The 23685-nt window shown below is 40.9% G+C and overlaps 2 protein-coding genes across 2 annotated transcripts; both read left to right on the top strand.

The window, feature by feature from the left end:
- Nucleotides 1-8155: 8155 nt before the first annotated feature.
- LOC148584507 (uncharacterized) lies at nucleotides 8156-9494 on the top strand. The gene is made up of 2 exons (XM_088518486.1): nucleotides 8156-8762; nucleotides 8953-9494. Exons 1-2 carry the CDS (start codon nucleotides 8156-8158, stop codon nucleotides 9492-9494), a joined length of 1149 nt encoding a protein of 382 aa, XP_088374612.1.
- Nucleotides 9495-12053: 2559 nt separating this feature from the next.
- On the top strand, nucleotides 12054-12574 carry LOC148584506 (uncharacterized). Its single transcript, XM_088518485.1, has 2 exons — nucleotides 12054-12131; nucleotides 12224-12574. The coding sequence occupies exons 1-2, from the start codon at nucleotides 12054-12056 to the stop codon at nucleotides 12572-12574; spliced, it is 429 nt and encodes a 142-aa protein (XP_088374611.1).
- Nucleotides 12575-23685: the final 11111 nt, after the last annotated feature.

Raw genomic sequence — 23685 nt, 5'->3', positions numbered from 1 at the left:
CTTGGGGGTGGTCCAGCCACCCCCAAAACCAAATCCTCAAACTTTTTTTTGTTATTTTGGCCTTTTTGGGTGGCCAGCCACCCTACCCCTTTTTTTTTTTTTTTTAGTTTTGTTTTTAAAATTTTTTTTAATATTTTTAATATTTTTAATTATTATTATTTTTTTAATATAATTTTTAAGTTTTAATGAATTTTTTATTTTTTATTTTCTATTCCTACTTTTTAACTGCTCAAAACGGTACCGTTTTGGGCAACAGCATCTGTGTTTCACTACCGCACTGGTCCGCACAGAAGCGGAATCCGTCCCAAAGGGACAACTAATCCATCCTCTTGGAGAGTAATCATTTCTTGTCATACCCTAACCCAAGCATGTATCCCATGGTATGGATGCCTCACTAATCTGGACCTACATACCAGCCAATCATTTCTCTCATGTCTTACTCAATAATAAAATATGCTTCAAGCCTTGATGTAATTTTGAATCTACATGTCACCAAACATACGTTATTTTTTATTATTATTATTTTTTTCTATTCAAAGAGGGAGAAAGAGTTACAAAGGGGATAATTTTTACTTCTAAATCTTAAAGAGTGGGAATGCTTTCTAACACTAAATTCGAAGCAACCCATTTGACGATATGGTCACAAAAATAAGTACATCTTGAGACCGTCAAAGCTATTCATTCTGGGAAAGAGAAGAGTTGAAGGTTGATGTCGGTGAAAATATGGGCAGAGGTCCATTCGATGCTGAGATGAGTGGAGTTGATTGGGATGTCTCCACTGTAGTCCTTTAGAATGGCATCTGCTATAGCAAAATGTGGCTTGATAGACACGTCAAAATTTACTTAAGGGAACCCCTAGGAGGAGGTCCAATCCTTCATGCTGTCAAAGGTAGAATGTCTGGTTCACTGGGGTCCAGCCATTTTTGTAAACGTTGGGTAATGGATCGGCCACTTTAAGCCCAACAGACCTCTAGGCTCGGTCCAATGTACAAGCCCACTAAAGACAAGCCTAGCCAAGAAATAATCGGTCCAAACCGAGGCATTGCCAGCCCACAGAGGGTATAATGGTTCTTCCACCGAGGGTACAATGGTCATTCGGCAAGTGAAGGAAACCCACGTTCACTAATGAATGTGGGATACGCCCAATGCCCAAGCAAAGCCCCACGTTCACCAAAATGTGGCCCAGCTATCATCGTCAAACTAAGACACATGTAGCCGAGGATAACGTGGGAACACACGTCCAACATAAGCATGGCCAAGCCACTCTCCAAACCCACGATCTCATGATCATGGAGTAGCCCATGATCCCATGATCTACATTGCGCATAGCGGATCCTTGGGAACGTGGGGCCGAGAATTCGAGGACAACAACTGCTCCTAATGCCTATAAAAAGGAAGCTCCAATTCATTATTTGGTAATTACAAATCTCTCTCAAGCTCATATTGCTTACTTGCTCTCCCTCTCTCAAATAAAATACTTAGACATCAGAGCTATCCCCCACCAGCACACCCCGACAACTCTTATCCTAAATTTTCTCTTTTTGCAAATCAACGACTCCTCAGATTTCGTGCAACATCACTCCTTGAAAAACTGTCGTTAACAGTTTGGCACCGTCTGTGGAAATTTTGATTTTCATCAATTCTCAACATTCAAAATCCGGTATGGTGACCACACATTCGAGGGAGCCCGATCTGAATGCTCTGGGAACATCAGTTGATTCGAACGGCCGAATAGCTTCATTGGAAGATCATATGCAGCGTATATCAGAAACTATGGAGGCCCTGAAGAAGCAAGATGAAGATCTCGCTTCCCGACTCATAATGAGAGGGAAACAGGAACGTGAAGAAAGGCGCAAAGAGAAGCAGCCACACACGTACCGAGAAAGTTCTGCTCAAGACGACCATGACACAACCGTTCAAGGTGGTTCTCATCATAAGAGGCATGTGACCACCAACGTTGATGATGAAGTGAGGGATTTGAAAAAGAAGTATGCGAAGATGGCTCGACAGATGGTGATAAGTGCTGAATGTTACACATTCAAGTCCCTTCATTCACATATGTTAATCTCTTAGTTTTGTTATCAGTTGATGTTTTGTATTGTTTTTGTGTTTTCTTACATTTTTAGGAGTTTGAAGAAAAGCAAGTGTTTCCAGCAAGTTTCATACTTAAATTTTATTTTGGGAAAAAGCTTAAGGAAGTGCGCTCAAGCGCCAATCCTACGATTGAGCACAGTCGTGCGCTGGAGCAGCATTGAAGTCAGCAGACACGGTTTTGCATGATTTGAAAGTCTATAATCCAACTCCAACTCAATTTTTGAGTTGTTAGGCTGCACAAAAACGTCTAGGGTTGTTCCAAACTCTATAAATTCTCCCTCAATTCGTCCAAATTGACGGAGGGAAGAGAGAAGGAAGCCAAGACACAAGCTTTGGGAGAAGAATTGAAGGCTAGAAGGGTTTTTGGGTTTTTCTTCCTTTCCTTATTATTTTCTTATGAGGATGATTTTCATCCGAATTATGTGTAACTGACACTCTAGTTAAGGGCTCGATTGAAGCCCTAATCATGTCTCTTTAGGATTTCAATATTGGCGTCTTTGCTATAAATCATATTTTGGATACTTAACTTGATTATTTCCTATTTTATTAAATTCCTCACATGAATGTCCTTGATCATCATATGCATATGGTATGAATTTGTTATTTAAGTCAATTTGGATGACCGAGTCCTTGGCTTAATAGAGTGAGAAAAGAACCCCATCATAGGTTCTTGGATTAATCAATATGGAAAACTGGAAGTAGATACCATGCTCTAGGCTTCATGTATTTGTCGATTTCCTTAGATTTATGCTTGCTTGACGAACAACTTAGTAGATACCATGCTAAATCCTTTGAAAAAGAAAAGAATTAGAGTAGATACTATGCCTAATTCGTTGCTTAGGGAGATCAATAACTTAAGGAATAGATATCATGCCCTTAGGTTCGCAAACATTGGGTATCTTGATATGGTTGTAGCATTGGCATATTGTTTATCTTATTTCAGTATCATTAGCGGTGGATATGAAAACCCTACCCTTTCCTTCTTATTATTTCAACTTAATATTTTATCTTGTTTAATTCAGTGATTTATTTAGGCAATTCTTTTAGGCATAATTTGTAGCAATCATCGTGGGAATGATCTCATACTTGCTTTCTATACCATCGTTTTGATCTTATGCACTTGTGAGTAAAACGTACATTTATTTGCCAATTATTTAGGTAGATATTTTCACTACAAATTTTAGGCACAGTTGCCGGGGATTGCGTTGAATTTTGTTTATAAGTTTTTCCTTAAGTTTTTAGTTAATTTTGTTTAAATTTAATTAATTTTTTTTTTTAAATTTTTTTATCCTAATATGTTTCTATTTTCTGGTTTTCATTCTATTTCTGTTCAGCAGCACTATGATCGAGCACACAAGCTAGTGCGATCGAGCACACATCCAGACAGCAGCACTGAGGTTGTAATCTCTGTTCTGTTTCTGTGCTGCGACAGTACGATCAAGCGCCCAATCCAGATGGATCGAGCACACCACTGTGATCGAGCGCACAAACCAGTGCGATCAAGCGCACCTCCAGACAGCAGTGCTGAAGCTGCTGTACTTTTCGAATCTGATTGTTTTCTTTTTTATGCAAGGTCATTGACCTCATAATTTAGCCATTATTCCATACGATCCAGAGATTGAACGGACCATTCGACAAAGGTAAAGTGACAACTCCGAAACAAAAGAAGAATTCGAAGTTGAGGAAAAGATGGAGGAAGAACATGTTGAGAATCCACCACCGGTGCAAAGACCTATGAAAAGTTCCTTCATTCCTCAAAACCTTAAGCAGCCATCATGCATTGATTTCCAGCCCATTGTGCAGAGCAATTACAATTTATCTCCGCATCTGCTCAATATGGTTCCACACTATAGAGGCACACCTACAAAGGACCCATATTTGTACCTTCGGGATTTCTTTGACCTATGCAAAATGCAGAATATCCATAGCCTAACCGCAAAAGGAATCAGGTTACTTCTCTTCCATTTTTCCCTAAAAGAGAATGCTAAGCTTTGGTTAAATTCTTTGGCTGCAAATTCTATTCATAATTGGGAGGAGTTGGCCACAAAGTTCTTAAAGAAGTTCTTTTTAACCCAAAAGACAAGGCAATTGAGGAGGGAGATTCAAACCTTCCAACAAAAAGATGGAAATCTTTTCTTTGAAGCATGGGAGCACTTTAACGCGCTACTTCTCAAGCGCCCACACCACAATCTATCTCAAGATGAACAGGTACAAGCTTTTTATGAAGGTTTAAATGATCATAACAAAAGTCTTGTAGATTCAGCTTGTAGCAGTGTGTTAATGGAGAAAAACAGTGAGGAAGCCATAAAACCCTTTGAGAGTTTAAGCGAGAACTCCCAACAATTCTTATCTAGAAGGAGACAAGGACTCAAAGGGAAGGGCGTATATGAAGTGAGCACAAATGGCGGAGTTCAAATTCAAATGGTTACAATGGAAAGAAAGCTGGATATGCTCATAAAAGCCATGACCACTCACAACATTTCCCCAGTTCAACAAATTGCATAGATCAAGGTATGTGCTATATGTTTCCATTCTGATCACACCACTGAGACTTGTCCCATGTCTCCATTTACAAATCAGGAGAAAGTGAACTACGTGGGACAAAACAATTACCCCCTGAAGAATAATCCGTACTCCAACACTTACAATGCAGGGTGGCGCAACCACCTCAATCTCTCATGGAGTAACAGTTAAAATGTTCTGAACCCTCAAGGGCAACAAAGGAATATCCAGTAGGGAAATAACTATCAGGCTTCACCACAAGCAGTCCAACAAAATCCAAAGTTGAAAAAGAATGACCTTGAAAGTACTATACTCCAATTTTTAACTGCGCAACAACAAACCAATGCACAGACCAGTCAAACTATTCAAAAATTGGAGGCCACTACAAGTCAAGCTATTCAAAGATTGGAAGCACAAGTGGGGCAGATGGCTAAGGAGCTGAGTGAAAGAAAGAGGGCTGAATTTTCATCCCAAACAATACCTAATTCAATATGCCACAAGCAACTAAAGGCCCGAGAATTGTAGCACTGAAGCTACTACCAAAAGCACTCAAGCCACAAGCAGAAGGTGCTCGAGCGCATCTGCCCTGATCAGTGGTACGGAGGCCACTTCATGCACTGAAAAAGCCATATTCTTTAAAATTTTATGTTTTGTTTTAATTGTTGTTTCATTGTCTGTTGATTTTTTTTTTTTTTAAGTTTCTATTTTGTTTTTATAATTTTAGTTTTCCTTTGTTTTGTTTTAGTAGTTTGTTTTTCAAGGACAAGTTTTCTTTCAAGTTTAGGGGTATGCTATGAGCCATACCTATTCCAATCAGTTTTCTCATCTCCCTTGTATGATCTTTCCATTTTCTCTACACATTGAGGAAATGTGTAATCCAGATTTGGGGGTATGGGAGACATACACCACTTTGTCCAAAATTTTTTATTTTTGAAAATGCATGTTCATGTTATCCTTGAGACTTTGGTTAATCTAAAAGCTATTATTTGAATTTCATTGGTGAGCTTAGAATGCTGAACACATGATCTGATGGCCAGAATTCTAAGTCTTAGTACTTACTTTTGGCATTTAAGAATTTACTTGTTTTGATTTAAATTGCCAAAAGCACATTAGCACATAGTTCGTGAGGTATGACATGTGAACCTAAATTGTATATGTTTTCAATGTCTTGGGGGTGAAGTTGGGTGACTTATTGGATGGATACATTGGTACAATTGAAAGAGAAAAAAAAAAATGTTGATCATTTTGAGCTTTTCACTAAGTAACTGGACATTTTGCCTCATTAAGTAATGAGTGTTTATCATAAAATTTGAGAAGTTTGATTTGGTTAATGTCATGGCTAGTTTAGTTTTGTAGCCTTTTTGACTCGAGTTAGTAAGCCCATAGGGGTGTTCTTACACCTAGTACCCTAAAGCCATCTAGTTTGGGAAGCATTGGCCTAACACTCATTACATGAGTCAATTAGAAAGCTTAAGGGAACTAAGCATTGCACAGCATGACCAAAAAGAATAAATAAATAACACTCTTAATGTTATGCCATGGTTATTCATTCTAATGGGAATCCTAGTGAACTTTGAGGTATTGAGTCATTGCACCTTGGGAATAATTTGAAGCTTCATAATTATGTATTGGTTCACTTTACACTCAATTGAACTTATGATGCCTCAACCTGTCATTTGTAAGTGGTTAGACTTTGGAATTCCAATTCATTTTGAAGATGGAGTTATCCTTTTAAGCTTGTTAGTGAATAAAAATCATTATTTTAAGTGATACTTCAATCTTATGCATGACATGAATTTTGCATAATGTTTGTAGGTAGCATTTCTGTTAAATCCTCACGATACTTCACTTGTCCTACTAGGGATGCCTAGGGGCTTAAAAGGCTTGTTGCATATGCTAAATACAATCGTGTTTCCCATGACAGTGGAGGTAGAGTAGTTGTTGTTTTATATTCTTTTTATTTTTCAGTTTCATATTGCTAAGAGACTAGCAATATGTAAGTTTGGGGGTGTGACAGGTGTTGAATGTTACAGATTCAACCCCTTTAATTCACATATGTTAATCTCTTAGTTTTGTTATCAGTTGATGTTTTGTGTTGTTTTTGTGTTTCCTTGCATTTTTTGGATTTTGAAGAAAAACAAGCATTTCCGGCAAGTTTCGTACTTAAAAGTTATTTTGGGAAAAAGATTAAGGAAGTGCGCTCGAGCGCCCAAGCCAGTGGGATCGAGCGCAGTCATGCGCTTGAGCGCCAATCTTGCGATCGAGCATAGTCATGCGCTAGAGAAGCAGTGAAGTCGGCAGACATGGTTTTGCACGGTTTGGAAGTCTATAATCCAACTCCAACTCGATTTTTGAGTTGTTAGGTTGCACAAAAATGTCTAGGGTTGTTCCAAAGTCTATAAATACTCCCTCAATTCGTTCAAATTGAAGGAGGGAAGAGAGAAAGAAGCCAAGACACAAGCTTTGGAAGAAGAATTGGAGGCTAGAAGGGTTTTTTGGTTTTTCTTCTTTTCCTTATTATTTTCTTATGAGGATGATTTTCATCCAAATTATGTGTAACTAATACTCTAGTTAGGGGCTCGATTGAAGCCCTAATCATGCCTCTTTAGGATTTCAATATTGGCGTCATTGCTACAATTCATATTTTGGATACTTAACTTGATTATTTCCTATTTTATTGAATTCATCACATGAATGTGCTTGATCATCATATGCATGTGGTATGGATTTGTTATTTAAGTCAATTTGGATGACCGAGTCCTGAGCTTAATAGAGTGACAAAAGAACCCCATCATAGGTTCTTGGATTAATCAACATGGAAAATTGAAAGTAGATACCATACTCTAGGCTTCATGTGTTTGTCGATTTCAATAGATTTATGCTTTCTTGAAGAACAACTTAGTAGATACCATACTAAATCCATTGAGAAAGAAAAGAATTAGAGTATATACCATGCCTAATTCATTGCTTAGGGAGATCAATAGCTTAAGGAATAGATACCATGCCCTTAGGTTAGCAAACATTGGGTATCTTTATATGGTTATAGCATTGGCATATTGTTTATCTTATTCGAGTATGATTAGCAGTGGATAAGAAAACCCTACCCTTTCATTCTTATTATTTCAACTCAATATTTTATCTTGTTTAATTCAGTTATTTATTTTGGCAATTCTTTTAAGCATAATTTGTAGCAATCCTCGTGAGAATGATCTCATACTTGCTTTCTATACTATCGTTTTGATCTTGTACACTTGCGAGTAAAACGTACATTTATTTGCCTATTATTTAGGTAGATATTTGCACAACAGATGGCTTAAGGAGGAGAAGACTGATCGGTTGCGGAAGATCTGATGCAAAACACAAATTTGCCCTTTATTGGTAGGGTGATGAGGTTTCCTTTGCCCGAAAAGTTTAAAGTCCCACATGTCAATAAATATGATGGGAGCGGAGATCTGACCGATCATATGAAAAGCTTCTGAGCTCACCTCGCCCTCCATGACACTCTTGACGAGATCGTATATCGAGCCTTCCCATTAACATTGAAGGGAGATGCCAGAGAATGGTTCGGGAAGTTGCTTCCCAAATCTATAGACAACTTCGATTTCCTCGGACACCAGTTCTTAACTCAATTCCCCTTGCCTACTTGTTATCCCTCGTGCAAGGGAAGAATGAGTCCTTGAAGGACTACATGATCAGGTTCAACAGGGAGAAGTTGAGTGTAGAAAGCCAAAAGGTAGAAATGGTGTTATCTGCTTTAATGAACAGAATCAAAACCGAAGGCAAACTAATGGCCGAGTTAGCTCGGAGACCTACGTTAGTTAGTCTTCGTCAGTTTATGAACAAAGTTGAAGAGTTCATAAACCAAAAGGAAACCATCGGTGCCTTGATGAAGTCAAAACGGCAAAGTGGTCAAGGTGAAGCTAGCAGCAGCAGGGTAGCACTTCGTGGCTCCGAAAAGATGAGAAAGGAGGAAAGGAGCCCGAAGAGTTCCGACAAGAAGTTGGAGCCTTTCCACCAACGGAACCAAAGATTGACTCCTCTGAATACCAGTATCACCGAGGTGTTCATGGAGATCAAGAGGGATCCCAACTTCAGATGGCCATCAAAGATGAGAACTCCACAGATGCGCAACAACCAAAAGTTTTGCGAATACCACAACGATCACGGTCACCTAACCAAGGATTGCATATCCCTATGGATGGAGATAGAAAACTTCATCAAGAATGGAAGATTGGTGTGGTTTTTGGCCAGAGAAATAGAGAGGGATAGAAACCCTTAGGTGAACTAGCCTCTGCGGCTAGCGGCAAATAAGGAAGATGTGATAGGTGAAATTCATACAATTTCGGGGAGGATTAGCTGGTGGAGGAGAGTCCAACTCTGCAAGGGAGGCTCACGCGAGTAAGACAAATGTAGAAGAGGTTCTCCTTCTTGAAAGGCCTTCAAATGCCCAAAAGAAGGATCCAATGATTCTTTCATTCTCTGAAGAAGATGCAGAAGGGGTTTCAATGCCCCATGATGACGCATTGGTGGTGATGGTGACAGTGGCTAATCATGTCATCCATCGAATCTTGGTAGACAATGGAAGCTCGGTTGATATCTTATGTTGGCTAGTCTTCAAACAGATGGGCATTGATCGGGAGAGGATCAAACCATTCGATTCACCACTAGTTGGATTTGCAAGAGAGAAAGTCCAACCAATGGGGCTGATTTCTCTTCTTGTTACAGTGGGAACAACCTCCAAACAAGCAACAGTCATGGTGGACTTTCTAGTGGTCGACCAACCATCCGGTTACAACGTAATCATCGGTCGACCATCATTGAATAAGTTGAAGGCTGTAACTTCAACCTACCACCTAAAGATGAAGTTCCCAACAAAAGGAGTTAGAGAAGTGAAATGAGATAAGGTGGCAGCAAGGAAGTGTTATAACACTTCGCCAAAGAAACCATCGGGATTTGTGCTCCTAACAATCAACAATGTGGGTAGTAGAAATGAGGAATAGTTAAGGGGCGAACCAACTGAGGAGCTGGTGGAACTACTCATGGGGGACAACAAGGTTGTGAAGATTGGTTCGCAACTAACCCTAGAAATCCGAGAAGGCCTCATTTGCTTTCTTCGGGAAAATATGGATGTGTTTGCACGGACACATGAAGACATGCTTGGGATTAGCCCCGAGGAGATTATCCATCGGCTAGATATAGACCCATTGATGAAGTCGGTGAAGCAAAAGAGAAGGAAGTTCACTCCCGAGCGAAATATGGCCATCGCTGAAGAAGTGGAGAAGTTGCTCAAGGCCGGGTTCATCGAAGAGGTGTATTATCCCGATTGGTTGGCCAACATGGTATTGGTCAAGAAGTCAAATAGGAAATGGAGGATGTGTATGGACTTCACTGACCTGAACTAGGCATGCCTGAAGGATAGCTTTCCACTGCCACGAATTCATTCATTGGTGGATGCAACAACGAGGTATGGGCTACTCAGATTTATGGATGCCTTTTTCGGTTACAAGCAAATTTACATGCATGAAGCTGACTAAAAGAAAACAACGTTCATCACAGACCGAGGCTTGTACTGCTACAAAGTCATGCCATTCGGTTTGAAAAACGCTAGGGCCACTTATCATAGACTGGTGAACAAAATGTCCCGAGAGTAGATTGGAAGGAACATGGAAGTCTATGCCGATAACATGCTCATGAAGAGTGTGTTACCTCTCGACCATTCTCATGATTTGCAAGAAACGTTCAAAACGTTGAAGCAATACAGGATGAAATTAAATCTAGTGAAGTGTGTTTTCGGAGTCTCCTCAGGAAAATTCCTCGGTTATATGGTGTTAAACTGAGGAATAGAAGTGAATCCTGAAAAGATCCAGCAGTCCTGGATCATCTCTCTGTAGACCAACAAGTGCCTCCCTTTCTTCAAGATCTTGAGAAAGGCATTTGAGTGATCCGAAGAGTGTGACCTAGCATTTGAGTAGCTGAAGAAGTACCTAGCTTGCCCACCTCTATTGAGCCAAACCATTCCTGGAGAATTGCTGTATCTATACCTAGTCATATCTCCAACTGCGGTTGGTGCAGCTCTAATCCGAGAAGGGGAAAGCGTACAAAAGCCAATATACTTCATTAGTTGAGCATTGAGAGGAGCCGAGGAAAGATATGTGTAGATGGAGAAGCTTGCCTTTGCCCTGGCCATTGCATCAAGGAAGCTTCGGCCATATTTTCAAGCTCACTCAATCAAATTTTTAACGGAGTACCCACTGAAGAAGGTGCTTCGAAAGCTAGATCTATCTGGCAGATTAGCAAATTGGGTAATCGAACTCAGGGAGTTCGACATTGAGTATATCCCTCGGAAGGCCATCAAAGGTCAAGCTCTATCACCAGAAGGCCCGAGGGACGAAGTGTGGGTGATCTACATGGATGGATCATCCACAAAGAAGAATGGTGGAGCAGGAGTGGTGTTGATCACACCAAACGAAGAAGAGTTGTGTAGTTCTTTAAGAATTGAGTTCAAAGCTACCAACAATGAAGATGAGTATGAAGCAGTATTAGCAGGACTAAGCTTAGCTCAATAGATGGGAGCCGAGTTCATGGAGGTTCAAAGCAACTCCCAAGTTATTGTCGGACACATCCGAGGAGAATTCAAAACTTGGGGAGAAAAGATGAAGCTGTACTTGTCTAAAGTACAAAAAATGTAGAACCTTTTAAAAAATTCTGCATAATCAAAATCCCAAGGGAAGAGAATGAAAAGGCAGATCGATTGGCTCAGATGGGTTCAGCTGCTGAGGATGATGTAGAAGAATCCAAAGAACTAATCCAAATTCTACTCCAACCTGCTATAACTGAGGAAATAATGGTTTTAGCGTTAGAGGTGATGCCTAAATGGGCAGAAGAGCTAGTAGAATACTTGGAGAAGGGGATTCTTCCAACCAACCAAAAGAAAGCAGTCTAGCTGAGAACTAAGGCTGCTCGGTTTACAATGGTATATGGAACCCTTTACAAACGAGGTTTCATGTTACCCCTCCTCAAGTATGTCTCCAAGAAAGAAGGTGATTACATCCTTTGAGAGATTCATGAAGGAATCTGTGGAAGTCATTCGGGAGCAAGGGTGTTGGCACACAAAGCTATCAGAGCAGGATTCTACTGGCCGAACATGAGTCGGGACTCGATGAAAACGGTCATAACTTGCGACAATTGCCAACGCTTCACGAATGTTTCCAAGCAACCCCCCGAGGAGCTGAGTTCCATTTCCACACCTTGGCCCTTCTCACAATTAGGGGTGGATATAGTAGGACTGTTACCCCGAGGAAAGAGGGGTGTTTGGTTCGCAGTAATGGCCATGGATTACTTTACCAAATGGGTAGAAGTGGCAGCCTTGGTAAACATAACAGCCAAGTGCATGGAGCGGTTCCAATGGAAAAATGTAATTTGTCGGTATTAGATTCCACATGCATTCGTCACTGACAATGGGAAGCAATTCGATTGTGACTCATTCTAAGAGTGGTGTTCAAAGCTCTATATCAGAAACTACTTCTCATCTCCAGGTCATCCCCAAGCAAACGGACAAGTTAAAGCTGCCAACAAGACAATCTTTAAAATTCTAAAGTAAAAACTTGGTGAGCGGAAAGGAGAATAGGCCGAGGATCTCCCGGAAGTTCTGTGGGCATACACAACTACTAAGAGGACTCCAACCGAAGAGACGCCTTATGCTTTAGCCTTTGGGATCGAAGCAGTAATCCCAGTCGAGGTTGGATCGGGAAGCTTTCGTGTGGAGACCTTTCGGCCAAAGTGCAATAATGAAGGCATCAGGCTACACCTTGACTTGCTACAGGAGAAACGGGATCAGGCCCAAGTAACCATGGCAGCATACCAAGAAAAGGTGGCTCGGTATTTCAACCAGAATGTCAAGCACCGAAGCTTCAAGCTAGGAGATTTGGTCTTGCGAAAAGTTACCATCGCAACCAAAGATCCAACCAAGGAAAGCTAGCCCCAAGTTGGGAAGAACCATCCAAGGTGGTGGCATGCCATAGAGCGGGAGCATATCACCTCGAAGATAAAGAGGGGAAAGTGCTCCCAAGGCCTTGGAATGCCGAGCATCTGAAGAAATACTTTGTTTAGTCATTGTAATTTCATTAAAAAGATTCATACTATGATTTTCGGTTGTAAAAGCATTCCATCAATAAAAGGATCTTCTGAAATTACAGTGTCAAACAAAATCTCGGTAAATATAGCCTGCAAGGCACTTTACTGAAACCAAATCTCGGGAAATATGGTCGTAAGGGCGCTTTTCCAAGACCAAGCATTCGTAAACATTGCCGTAAAGGCACTTTTGGAACTTAACCCACAAAAGAATGAAAAGCCTCAGAAGAAGGCTCATTCTAAGGTTAAAATACCTCGGAGAAATATAGCCTTAAAATGCGCTTTCCCGAGGCCAAACATTCAAGAAAAATAGACGTAAAGGCACTTTCTGAACTTAGTCCAATTAAAGAATGAAAAGCCTCGGAAGAATGCTTATCCTAAGGCTAAAATACCTCGGAGAAATATAGCCATTACGACGCTTTCCCAAGGCCATCGTTTGAGAAAAATAGCCTTAAAGGCGCTTTCCGAACATAACCTATTTAAAGAATGAGAAGCCTCTGAAGAAGGTTCATTCTAAGGTTAAAATACCTCAGAGAAATATAGCCATTAAGGCGTTTTCCCGAGGATAACCGTTCAAGAAAAATAGCCTTAAAGGCGCTTTCTGAGCTTTGCCCATTCACAGAATAAAAGCCTCGGAAGAAGGCTTATTCTGAGGCTAAAATACCTCGGCGAAATATAGCCGCAAGGGCGCTTTCCCAAGGCCAAGCATTCAAGAATTAAACTTTTCATTTTGTTCTTAGAAAATGTCGAGCATTCAAATTTAAACCTTTTAAGATTATTTTTAAAGATTGCAAGAAATAAGGCAAACAAGAAAGATGGGGCAATAAAGAATTCTTCATTAAGATTTCAAAAAACATTTAAGAGTTCATTCATTCTTGGGCTCGGGAACCCCAACACTACCCGAAGTTACATCATGTTCCGAAGATTTCTCAGCAGGCCGATAACCGAACTCAGTGATGCCCTGAGCATCTAGCATCTACTCCTGACCGATGCGAATAAGTTCTTCAATCGCCTCAACTTCGGGAGGAAAGGCATTGGGAGAGATTGTGTCTATATTGATGTGCGAAGAACGGTTGAAGGCTAGGTCCCAGAAGGTCTCGAAGCCAACAACATATCCTCGGGCCTAGCCTTGGTCTTGGGCCCAAGACGCGAAGGATAGTTGCCTGAAGTATTTTCGAGCCTTATCCTTGTAATGGCATAGCTACCTCTTCACACGCTTATACTTTGCCTTAAGTCCCGTTGCTTTGGTCTCGGCAACTTTCTGTTTCTCAGCTGACTTCTCGGCCTTTAGGCGTTGAACCGAGGCTTCACCCTTGGCTTATCGAAGTTGTTCCAACATGACTGTACGTTGAAGATCAACCTCGGTGAACTTTTCTTCTAGCTATTTTAGATCCTCTTTAATAATTGAGTGATCTTCTTCAAGCCTCTAGGAATTCTCCTTGGAAGCCATCAGTTGAGCCTCCAAGCCCTGAATCCGAGAATTGGACTTGGAAGCCTAAGATTCCAAGAGGGGCTGCCATTGACCCGTGAGGAGGAGCTCATTGTCCTGCTGAGTCATGAGTTCTTTCAACTTAGCGTTTTCAGCCTCGGACTCCTCCAACTTTTTCTTCAAATCATTGATCTCCAAAGCCGAGCTCTAAATGTGGTTCCTGAAGTCACAGTAGATGCAGATTGACTTCATAACACTCTACAAAGATAGGTACAGTGAGCCAAGTTACTTAAAAAAAAAAAAAAAAAAAAAAAAAATTGAGAACAAAGAGTAAGAAGCACTTACTATCAATTGGTATAACAACATCCGCTCTATCTCTTCCTTGGGAAACTTTCTGCCAGCACTCGACAGGCATTCTAGGGGAATCAAACCCACCAAGGCGCTAAAGGGATTCCCCAATAACCCTTGGCCCAACTCAGAGAGGGGCGGGCCAACCGTCCAACTGACTGTGTTTAGGTTCCCCGAGGAACCGGCCGGCTAAGAAGCCTCGACAGCATTACGTGCGGCTCGGACATTGGTACGATCCTCGGTCGGGCGAGGAGCCTCTTCAGTTTGGGTCTGTACCTTCCCAACCTAAGGATTAACCTCGGTTTCACGAGGCAACTTTTTGGAGCAAGACCCAGCCTCAGGTTGACGAGTCATCTTCTCTGTACCTTCGGCCTCTTTGATCAAATCAAAGGTAGGCTTGGTGTCCATGGGCTGAGGAGGTGACAATGGATTAACCTCGGTGCCGGCAACTTAGGGGCAATCGAGGGACTCTTGGACTTAGTTGCCACAACATCATCCTCAATGATGATGTGGTCTGTGGCTACAATTTCTACTTTCCCAAACTGATGAGCAGCAACTTCCTTAAGGAGATGCTCCACATCCACCAGAGACTCCTCATCTGAATCGGAGGCCGAAGGAGTCAGGGGCTCCCCAGGAACTACGGAGATCGGCATAACTGCGAGCGGCCAAGCTTGCAGCGGCTTTTCTGGTCTAACCCTGAGGGTAGTCTCATAATTCTCCACGATGCATACTTTCAGCACCGAGAAGTTCTTCATTGATTCACCCATAACCTTGGTGAAGGAGTTGAGAAGGGTGGCAGACCTCGCCACCCCCGAGTGAACTTTGGAATTCCTCCTTTTTAAAGGAGGAATATCCGGGTCTTCAAGTTTGTCAACCAGCCTCAATTGAGGCACAGCAGGGGCTAACTGTTGGGCCTTCAGAGGGACTCGCGGAGAAGCCTCGGTCATCTTTCCCTTGCCCTTCTCGTCAACAGATTTCTTGGTAGGCTCGGTGGCCTTACCTTTGCTTCTATCAACAGTAGTTTCTCTTGGAGGTTCAGTAATTACCCTCGTGTAAGCTCCGGTGGTAGGCCTCTTCCTTGGATGAATGGTGCTTCCCGACCTACCAGTTGAGGGTACGCCAAATACTTCTCTAGATTGGCCATGGTAGCCCGGACGTCAAAGTCCATTTGCTTCTTGTTCTTCTTCGCCAGAGTGAAGGCTAGGATCTTGTCAACTCGATCCTCTTCTTCCTCAGTCAAATCAGAGTCCTCTTACCCTGTAAAGAATTATGGCAATTCTTTAAAAAAAATTAAAAAAAAAAATAATTGTCAGTTCTTTACCTTCGGACGAGATTATACTTGTTTCCCGAGGAACCCTCGGACCCTATACTACCTAAGAAGGAGAGAACTCCAAGCTTCCCAAGGCGAAGAAGAATGAATTCTTCCATTTCATATTATTGGAGAAGGTGGTCCGTAGATGAATGAACTTCACCTTCTTTCGGACTTGGAAGGTGAAGAGTGAGTTAGATTTGGGTTTCTTGGTAAGTTTGTAAACCTTTAGGAACTCCCAAATAGTTAAAGGATGCTCCTCCTCGAGAGCACGTGGCCACAGAACCACACAGGCAAAAAGATACCTCCAACCATTCAGCACGATCTAATGAGGAGCCAAGTTGAGGTGACTCAGCAATTCCCAAATAATCCTCGGGAAAGGTAGCCTGAAACCAGTTTTGAACATGGTCTCGTAGAGGTATACCTCGTCCTCCTCGGTATTCACCACTGCTCCATTTTGCGCATCATCAAAGCACAAACTGACTGATACAGGAATAAAATAGGACCTTTTGATCCGAGCTTCATGAGCCCTCGTCAAGTTTAACTTCCACAGGGCTGGGTATGCTTCGCCTAGTCCGTCAGAATCTGACCCATCGTTACGACCCATGATGTAGAGAAGGCTCGGGACTAATAACTGAGGAATGCATGGGTAACCTCCTTGACTCAAAAGGTGGCTAACGCTCAACCAAAGATGGTCAACCGTGGCTTCGATGAGTGGAAAAAGAAATCGAAGGTAGCTGAGAATCGGACTGTTTGGGTTGACGAAAGGCTCAACGGATGGCACAGATCTGACTGAAACTCTAAAAAAGACTACCCTAAAAAAGTAAAGTTGGAAGAATTAAAGCAAGACAGAGGAAGAAGATGGGTTGCAGAGAGCTTTCAAGAAGCCAAAATGGAATTCTAGCAAGAGAAGAGCATGAAATGAAGAAATGAAGGGGAAGGAAGCCTTTTATCAGGGTTTTTGAAAAATCCACTTGAGTGGAGAGATGGGGGAACGGCGCCTAACGTGAAACCCTAGGGTTCCTCGAGAAGGCGCACCTCGATTTGCCAAACCACCAGAAAACCGACACATGGTGAACCGCCGATTCAGCCACACAAATGGTGACACGTGGCACATTCCTTGAAAAACGAAAAACTGACATGCGTGCTGTCCATCACTCAGGACGACAAACAGCCTCAAAGGTTGTTGGCTCGGGAAGGTCAGCAGTCTCCAGATTGTTGGCTCGGGAAGACCAACAACCTCTAGACTGTTGGCTTGAGAAGTTCAACGGACAAAGTTTCCCTCGGGAAATTCATTTCAAAAAATTTCAAATCTCGGAAGACCGATCCAAGAAAATCCTCATACCAAGGTTTGGTCAGTAACTGATTCATTTTGAAGAAACAAGAAATTTCCAATAACTCGAACAAGAAAATTGGAGGGTAATTGTTGGGTAATGGATTGGCCACTTTTAGCCCAACAGGCCTCTAGTATCGATTCAATGTGCAAGCCTACTAAAGACAGGCCCTGGCCAAGAAATAATCGGCCCAGACCAAGGCATGACCAGCCCATCGAGGGTAAAATGGTTCTTCCACCGAGGGTACAATGGTCCTTCGGCAAGTGAAGGAAACCCACGTTCACTAATGAACGTGGGATACGCCCAGGGCCCAAGCAAAGCCCCACGTTCACCAGAACGTGGCCCACCTGTCAGCGTCAAACTAAGACACATGTACCCGATGATAACTCGAGAACCCACGTCCAACATAAGCGTGGCCAAGCCACTCTCCAAACCCACGATCTCATGATCATGGAGTAGCCCACGATCCCATGATCTACATTGCGCATAACGAATCCTCGGGAAAGTGGGGCTGAGAATTCGGGGATGACAACTATTACCTGATGCCTATAAAAGGGAAGCTCCAATTTCATTATTTGGTAATCACAAATCTCTTTCAAGCTCATATTGCTTACTTGCTCTCCCACTCTCAAATCAAATATTGACTTGGGCATCGAAGCTATCCCGCACCGACACACCCCGGCAACTCTTATCCTAAATTTCCTATTTTTGCATATCAACAACTCCTCAGATTCTGTGCAGTGTTATTCCTTGAAAAACTGTCATCAACAGTAAACTTGTAAGGGATAGCTAGGAATAATTAGGCTAACCCTTGTCGTGTCTCTCCGGCCTTCACTATTGCAAGCATGCCACAATCAAAGCCAAAAACTCATCATCATCTTCTGACTTCTTTAGAATACCTTTTCAAACAGAATAAAAAAAAAATTAAAAAAAAATTAAATTAAATTACCACACAAGCACGTTAATAAATAAAACCTTACTCTTTTAAGAAAAAGAACAATTTTTTCTCATACTTAATTGATCTTCTCATATATAATATACTAGTATTCGAATCTGTTGTTAATTGCTTTACTTTTGGTACATTGAAGTAAGTTAATTATTGAAACAATTTTTGTTATGATTTAAAAAAAAAAATGAGTGAGTTATTGAAATAAGTTTAAAATTTTTCCAGTTAAAGAAACTGTTGGAATTAGTTTAAGCTAAACAAACATGAGTGGAGCTATAAAAGCATTTTCAATGAATTCTTTATTCTTTAGTTAAATTACTCATTTTTTAAAAGTTTAATTAGCAACTATACAAAAATACTAAATAATAAACTCTCTAAATTTTACTTTATTCTTTTTAAATATAAATATTTTATCTTCAATCTTTTCTTATTCCCAAAAGGGCCCTCACAAAGTTACAAACCCATAAGAGTGAGATAGGGTGAGAGAAAATGTGAGAAAAAAATATAGAAACATAGGAGTAGAGAATGAATTTTGTTTTCCAAACATGAGGGGAGAAGTCCGACAAAGTCTAAAATTGAGAGGAAATGAAGTAGGGATGTCAATGCGGGCAGTTAAAAACCGCCCGCTGACCGCTTAACCGCTTAACCGTATTAACCGCTAACCGCCTAACCATTATAACCGCCTAGCGGTTATTGGGTTTACTAGCCTAACTGCTAACCACCTTTTTATATAATACATTTTTAGAATTATAATTATAAAAATATTTATACATATAACATAATCATTTGATCATTAAATCACAATTTGAGTATTAATATATTATCACTATAATTTATATGATTATATCACATGATCAATTGATCATTAAATCATTTGATTATATAATAACAAATTATACATATATAATATGACATAAGTCATAAGTATACCAATTCATACTAATACAACAATTAAATATCTAGAGACTTATTTCCAATGTATGTTATAAACTTATAAGTCTATATAAGTCTACATATGCATATGAATAATATAAATGTATAATATCAATACTTAATCATATGATTTAATGACAATTAAAATACTTTATTCAAGACTTCAAGTGAATTATATTATTAATGTACAATGATGATATAATTCGTATAATATCAAATTAAGTAATTGACATTGGATTAAATAATGACCAATGTCTTACTTATAAACGCAATTTAAGTATTAATGTATTATCATTATATGTTGTGACAGTTGTCTGAATTCTGAATTTTTTTTTTATATGTTCTGTTGATTTTTTTTTTTTTTAAAAAAAAAAAGTTAACCGGTTATGATTTAATATTTTAGGAATTTTTTTAAAAGTACAAGTAAATGTAAATTTTGGGTCAAATATTTTTGATTTTTCAATATGGGCTCTTTTTATAACAATTGGCCCCAAGAAGATACTAAAAATACCAACAAAAAAAAAAACAAAATGAGGGTAAAAGAAAATCCCAAAAAGGCCCGAAAAGCCCTAAAGAAAGCTCAAAAACACACAAAAACCCAAAAAAAAAAGCTCAATTTTGAAAAAACGGTTAGCGGGGGATTATCTATTTCACTAACCGCTAACCGGCGGTTAATCGCTAGGCGGTTAGTAAAATCTACTAATTGCTAAGGCGGTTACGGTTAGCGATTAATGCCAATAACCACTAACCGTAACCGTCTTGACACCCCTAAAATGAAGTTTTTTTTTAGAATTTAACAAGACATTGGTTAAAAATAAGTTTTAGAGAGCTTATTAAAAATGCTTTAAAGCAATTAAAGCCATTCCCTCTCAACTCTCAATAAATAGCTCATTTATGTAGAAAATGACTATTCACTACAAAAAAAAAAAAAAAAATTTGCTGACATGCGTTTTCTGACGTGTTAGGTAGTCTGACACATCAGAAAGTTTTCATGACGTGATATTTTTGACGTGTGTCAGGTGTTAAGATTTTGGGTGTGAGAAACAAAAAATTTCTGACATGTTAGATATAACACATTAGAATTTTTTGGCACGTCAGAAAATTTTTTTTGACGTGTCACTTTCTGACATGTCAAAAGTGACACATCAATAATTTAAAAATTATTAAAGAAAAATAATTTTTTTTAAAAAAAATTTTTTCTGAATTTTTCTTTTCAATTAAAAAATTTAATTAATTTAAATTATTTTTCAATTAAAATAATATATATATTTTTGTAATTCTTTTCACCACCGTACGTCGTTTCTCCCCCAGCTCTTTACCTGATCTCTTCTTTTCTCCATTTCACTCTCTCTTCTTTTCTCCATTTCCTCACTCTCGTGGATATTGGGCAAGACACCTCCATTGGCAATGGTCACAGAGCCCAAAAGCTTGCTCAGCTATTCATCGTTTCTTACTGCCAGCTGGATATGCCTGGGCACAATTCGGTTCTTCTTGTTGTCTCTAGCAGCATTTCCAGCAAACTCCAATACCTGAATATACACACATTCCACAATCAAACACAGATCAAAACTCCAAACGCACAAAATAAACGTTTCTGTTTTAACTGAGATTGAACTCAATTCAATGAAACAATCACAAATTTGGATCCAATTAGACTGTTAGATAATATTATATTATTATTATTTACCTTCTTTAGTATTCTAGGGTTACTAGGTTTACCTTTCCTTATTCTACTAGGTCTGTATTATTCGCCTATATATAGGCCTCTTCTGTACATTATATTGTGTGATTCAATATACAACCTTATTCTCAACATGGTATCAGAGCACAGGTTCTGAATCACCTCAAAAAAATTTTCGCGTCTAAATATTTTTCCTCCGACGCCGCCAGTGTTATCCGGCGAATCCTTCTCTCTGATCCTCACGGTTCTCTATCTTCTCCTCGAGGTTTTCAGCGTATCACTATACCGCTTGAAAGCCCGGAAGACAACCGTCCCAGAGCCGCCGCACACAGCCATATCGGAGCCTACACGCACCCTCACGCGCCGCCCAAAGGTTCGGCAATTCCGCCACTGCCGTCCAGCCACCGCCCGCCACGGTGGTCCGATTGCTTCCCTCAGGCCACCGATCGATAGATCTGCTCCCCAGGATTCCAGAACAGGTTTCAGATCCTCCATACGAGCCTTCACGCGCCTCCACGCGCCACCAGAAGTTCCGCGCGTCAGATCCACGCGCCAGTTCATGCCTCCTCCGTTCGCGCGTGTACCACACGCGCCATCGCACCCACGTGCCACGTCATCCTTGCCACGGCAGCACTAATTGCCACGTCAGCATAGCCACGTCAGACCTACGTACCACGTAACCAGTGCCACGTCATCAGTGCCACGTCACAGTGCCACGTCATCGGTGCCAGGTCACCAGTGCCACGTCATTAGTGCCACGTCAGCGTTGACTTTGACTGTTGACCGTTGACTTTTTGTTGACTTCCAGAGTTGACCAGGTGCTTTCTTACCTATTTTTTCGTCCTGATTTCATATTTGTAGTCTGTTTTTGCATTTGAGCCTTTCAGATGGCACAAAACGAGATTTTTCATCATGTTCAGACTGTATTGGATGGAACAAACTATATGTTGTGGTCTCAATCTATGCGCAGCTTTCTTAAAGGCCGCAAGCTTTGGCTTTATGTCACTGGGGATATCCAAAAGCCAGTTAAAAAGGATTCTGAGGCAGATGAGGCTTTTACCACTCGTCTTATTGATTGGGATAGCAAACATCATCAGATTCTTACATGGTTCCGTAATACCACTATCCCATCTATTTCTGCACTCTTTGGCAGCTTTGATGAAGCAAAGGGTGCTTGGGATATGCTTGCTTCTCGTTATTCTTCTGTAGATGGTGCTCACGAGTATCAGCTTTTGTTTGAACTTTTCCATCTCAGGCAGGAATTTGGTCAGAGTATCAATGATTTTCTTGCCCGCATGCAATTCTTGTGGAACCAAATTGATGTTTCTGATCCTATTTGGAAGGATCCCACTGATGCTCAGATGTATATTACCCGTAGAGATCAACATCGCCTTCACCAATTTTTGATGGCTTTGCGTGATGATTTTGAGCCTGTTCGTGTGCAACTATTACATCGTTCTCCTCTTCCCACTTTGGACACTGCCATCTTCGAACTTGTCCGTGCCGAGACTAGATCGCAGACTATGCGCTCTCAGCCTAGTCATACAGTGTTGGCTGCACCATCCTCTGGCTCCTCGTCATTCCAGCGAGAGTATTATGACAGATCTAATGCACCCACAGCAGCAGTTGCTCATACTGAGAGTGGTTCATCTCCAGCTGGTTCATCTCCAGCTGCTCCCTCTTCAGTTGCCCCCTCTGGCCACGCATCAGGATCCAGTGTCACCTTATCTGCAGCTGACTTCGAGACAATAGTCAACCAGGTCGTCCTATCTCGTTCTGGTAATGCATCTTCCTCTGTCCTCTCAGTTTTGCCAGGTACCTCTTCCTCTTGGCTCTTTGACTCTGCTTGTTGCAATCACATGACACCTCACCCTACTTCCTCTACCACATCTGTACCTTCCCCTCATTCTTCATTCATTCGCACAGCTGATGGCTCCATTATGACTGTTAAAAATATAGGCACTATCAATACACCTTCCCTTTCTGTTCCTGAAGTTTTTCATGTGCCTAGATTATCCTTCAATCTTCTTTCTGTTGGCCAACTGTGTGAACTTGGATATAGACTTGTTTTTGACTTTTCTGGTGTGCATGTACAGGATCCTCGTACGAATCAGACCATTGGGACCGGGCGTAGAATTGGGCGTATGTTCGAACTATCATCCTTACATCTCCCCGCCACAGGCATCTCTGCTGCAGCCTCCTCATCATCACCATCTCTTGCACTTTGGCATTCGCGTCTTGGTCATGCATCTGCCTCTCGCGTTCAATTTTTAGCTTCCAAGGGTTTGTTAGGTTCAGTTTCCAATAATTCTTTTGATTGTAGTTCATGTCAACTTGGTAAACAACCGGCTTTGCCATTTAATAATAGTGACTCTCATGCTACTGCTTCCTTTGATTTAATTCATTCTGATGTTTGGGAACCTTCTCCTGTTGCTAGTATGAGTGGCTCACGTTATTTTGTTATTTTTGTTGATGATTTCTCTCGTTACACTTGGGTGTTTTTAATGAAATCTCGTTCTGAATTATTGGATATTTATCGTACTTTTGCCAAAATGGTTGAAACCCAATTTTCAAAACCCATTAAGGCTTTTCGTTCTGATAATGCTTTAGAATATACTCAACATGATTTTCAAGCCATTCTAAAACATTATGGCACTGTTTCTCACTTGTCGTGTCCAGGCACCTCACAACAAAATAGTCGAGCTGAACGTAAACTTAGGCACATTTTAGACACTGTCCGTGCTCTTCTCATTTCCACATCTGTTCCTACCCCGTTTTGGGGTGAAGCCACTCTCACGGCTGTCTACACAATCAATAGGTTGCCTACCCCTATCCTTGATAATTGCACTCCTCATGAGCGGTTGTTTGGCTCTATCCCTTCATATCATCATCTCCGTGTCTTTGGTTCTGCTTGTTTTGTTTTACTCCAGCCTCATGAGCGCACCAAACTTGAGCCTCGTTCTCGGTTGTGTTGTTTTC

This window comes from Corylus avellana, chromosome 7 (assembly GCF_965113065.1).
Source record: "Corylus avellana chromosome 7, dhCorAvel1.hap1.2, whole genome shotgun sequence".
NCBI classification, from domain to species: Eukaryota; Viridiplantae; Streptophyta; class Magnoliopsida; order Fagales; family Betulaceae; genus Corylus; species Corylus avellana.
The sequence above is the reverse complement of the archived record's forward strand: the minus strand, read 5'-3'. Positions and strand labels throughout refer to the sequence as shown.

What these genes read in the sequence shown, in the direction of transcription:
- LOC148584507 (XM_088518486.1), top strand. Translation starts at nt 8,156, where the DNA reads ATGGTTCGGGAAGTTGCTTCCCAAATCTATAGACAACTTCGATTTCCT. An exon ending in CGAATACCACAACGATCACG is followed by an intron (nt 8,763 to 8,952) that starts GTCACCTAACCA and finishes GGGGAGGATTAG; the next exon opens with CTGGTGGAGGAGAGTCCAAC.
- LOC148584506 (XM_088518485.1), top strand. Translation starts at nt 12,054, where the DNA reads ATGGGAAGCAATTCGATTGTGACTCATTCTAAGAGTGGTGTTCAAAGC. An exon ending in AAACTACTTCTCATCTCCAG is followed by an intron (nt 12,132 to 12,223) that starts GTCATCCCCAAG and finishes AAAGGAGAATAG; the next exon opens with GCCGAGGATCTCCCGGAAGT.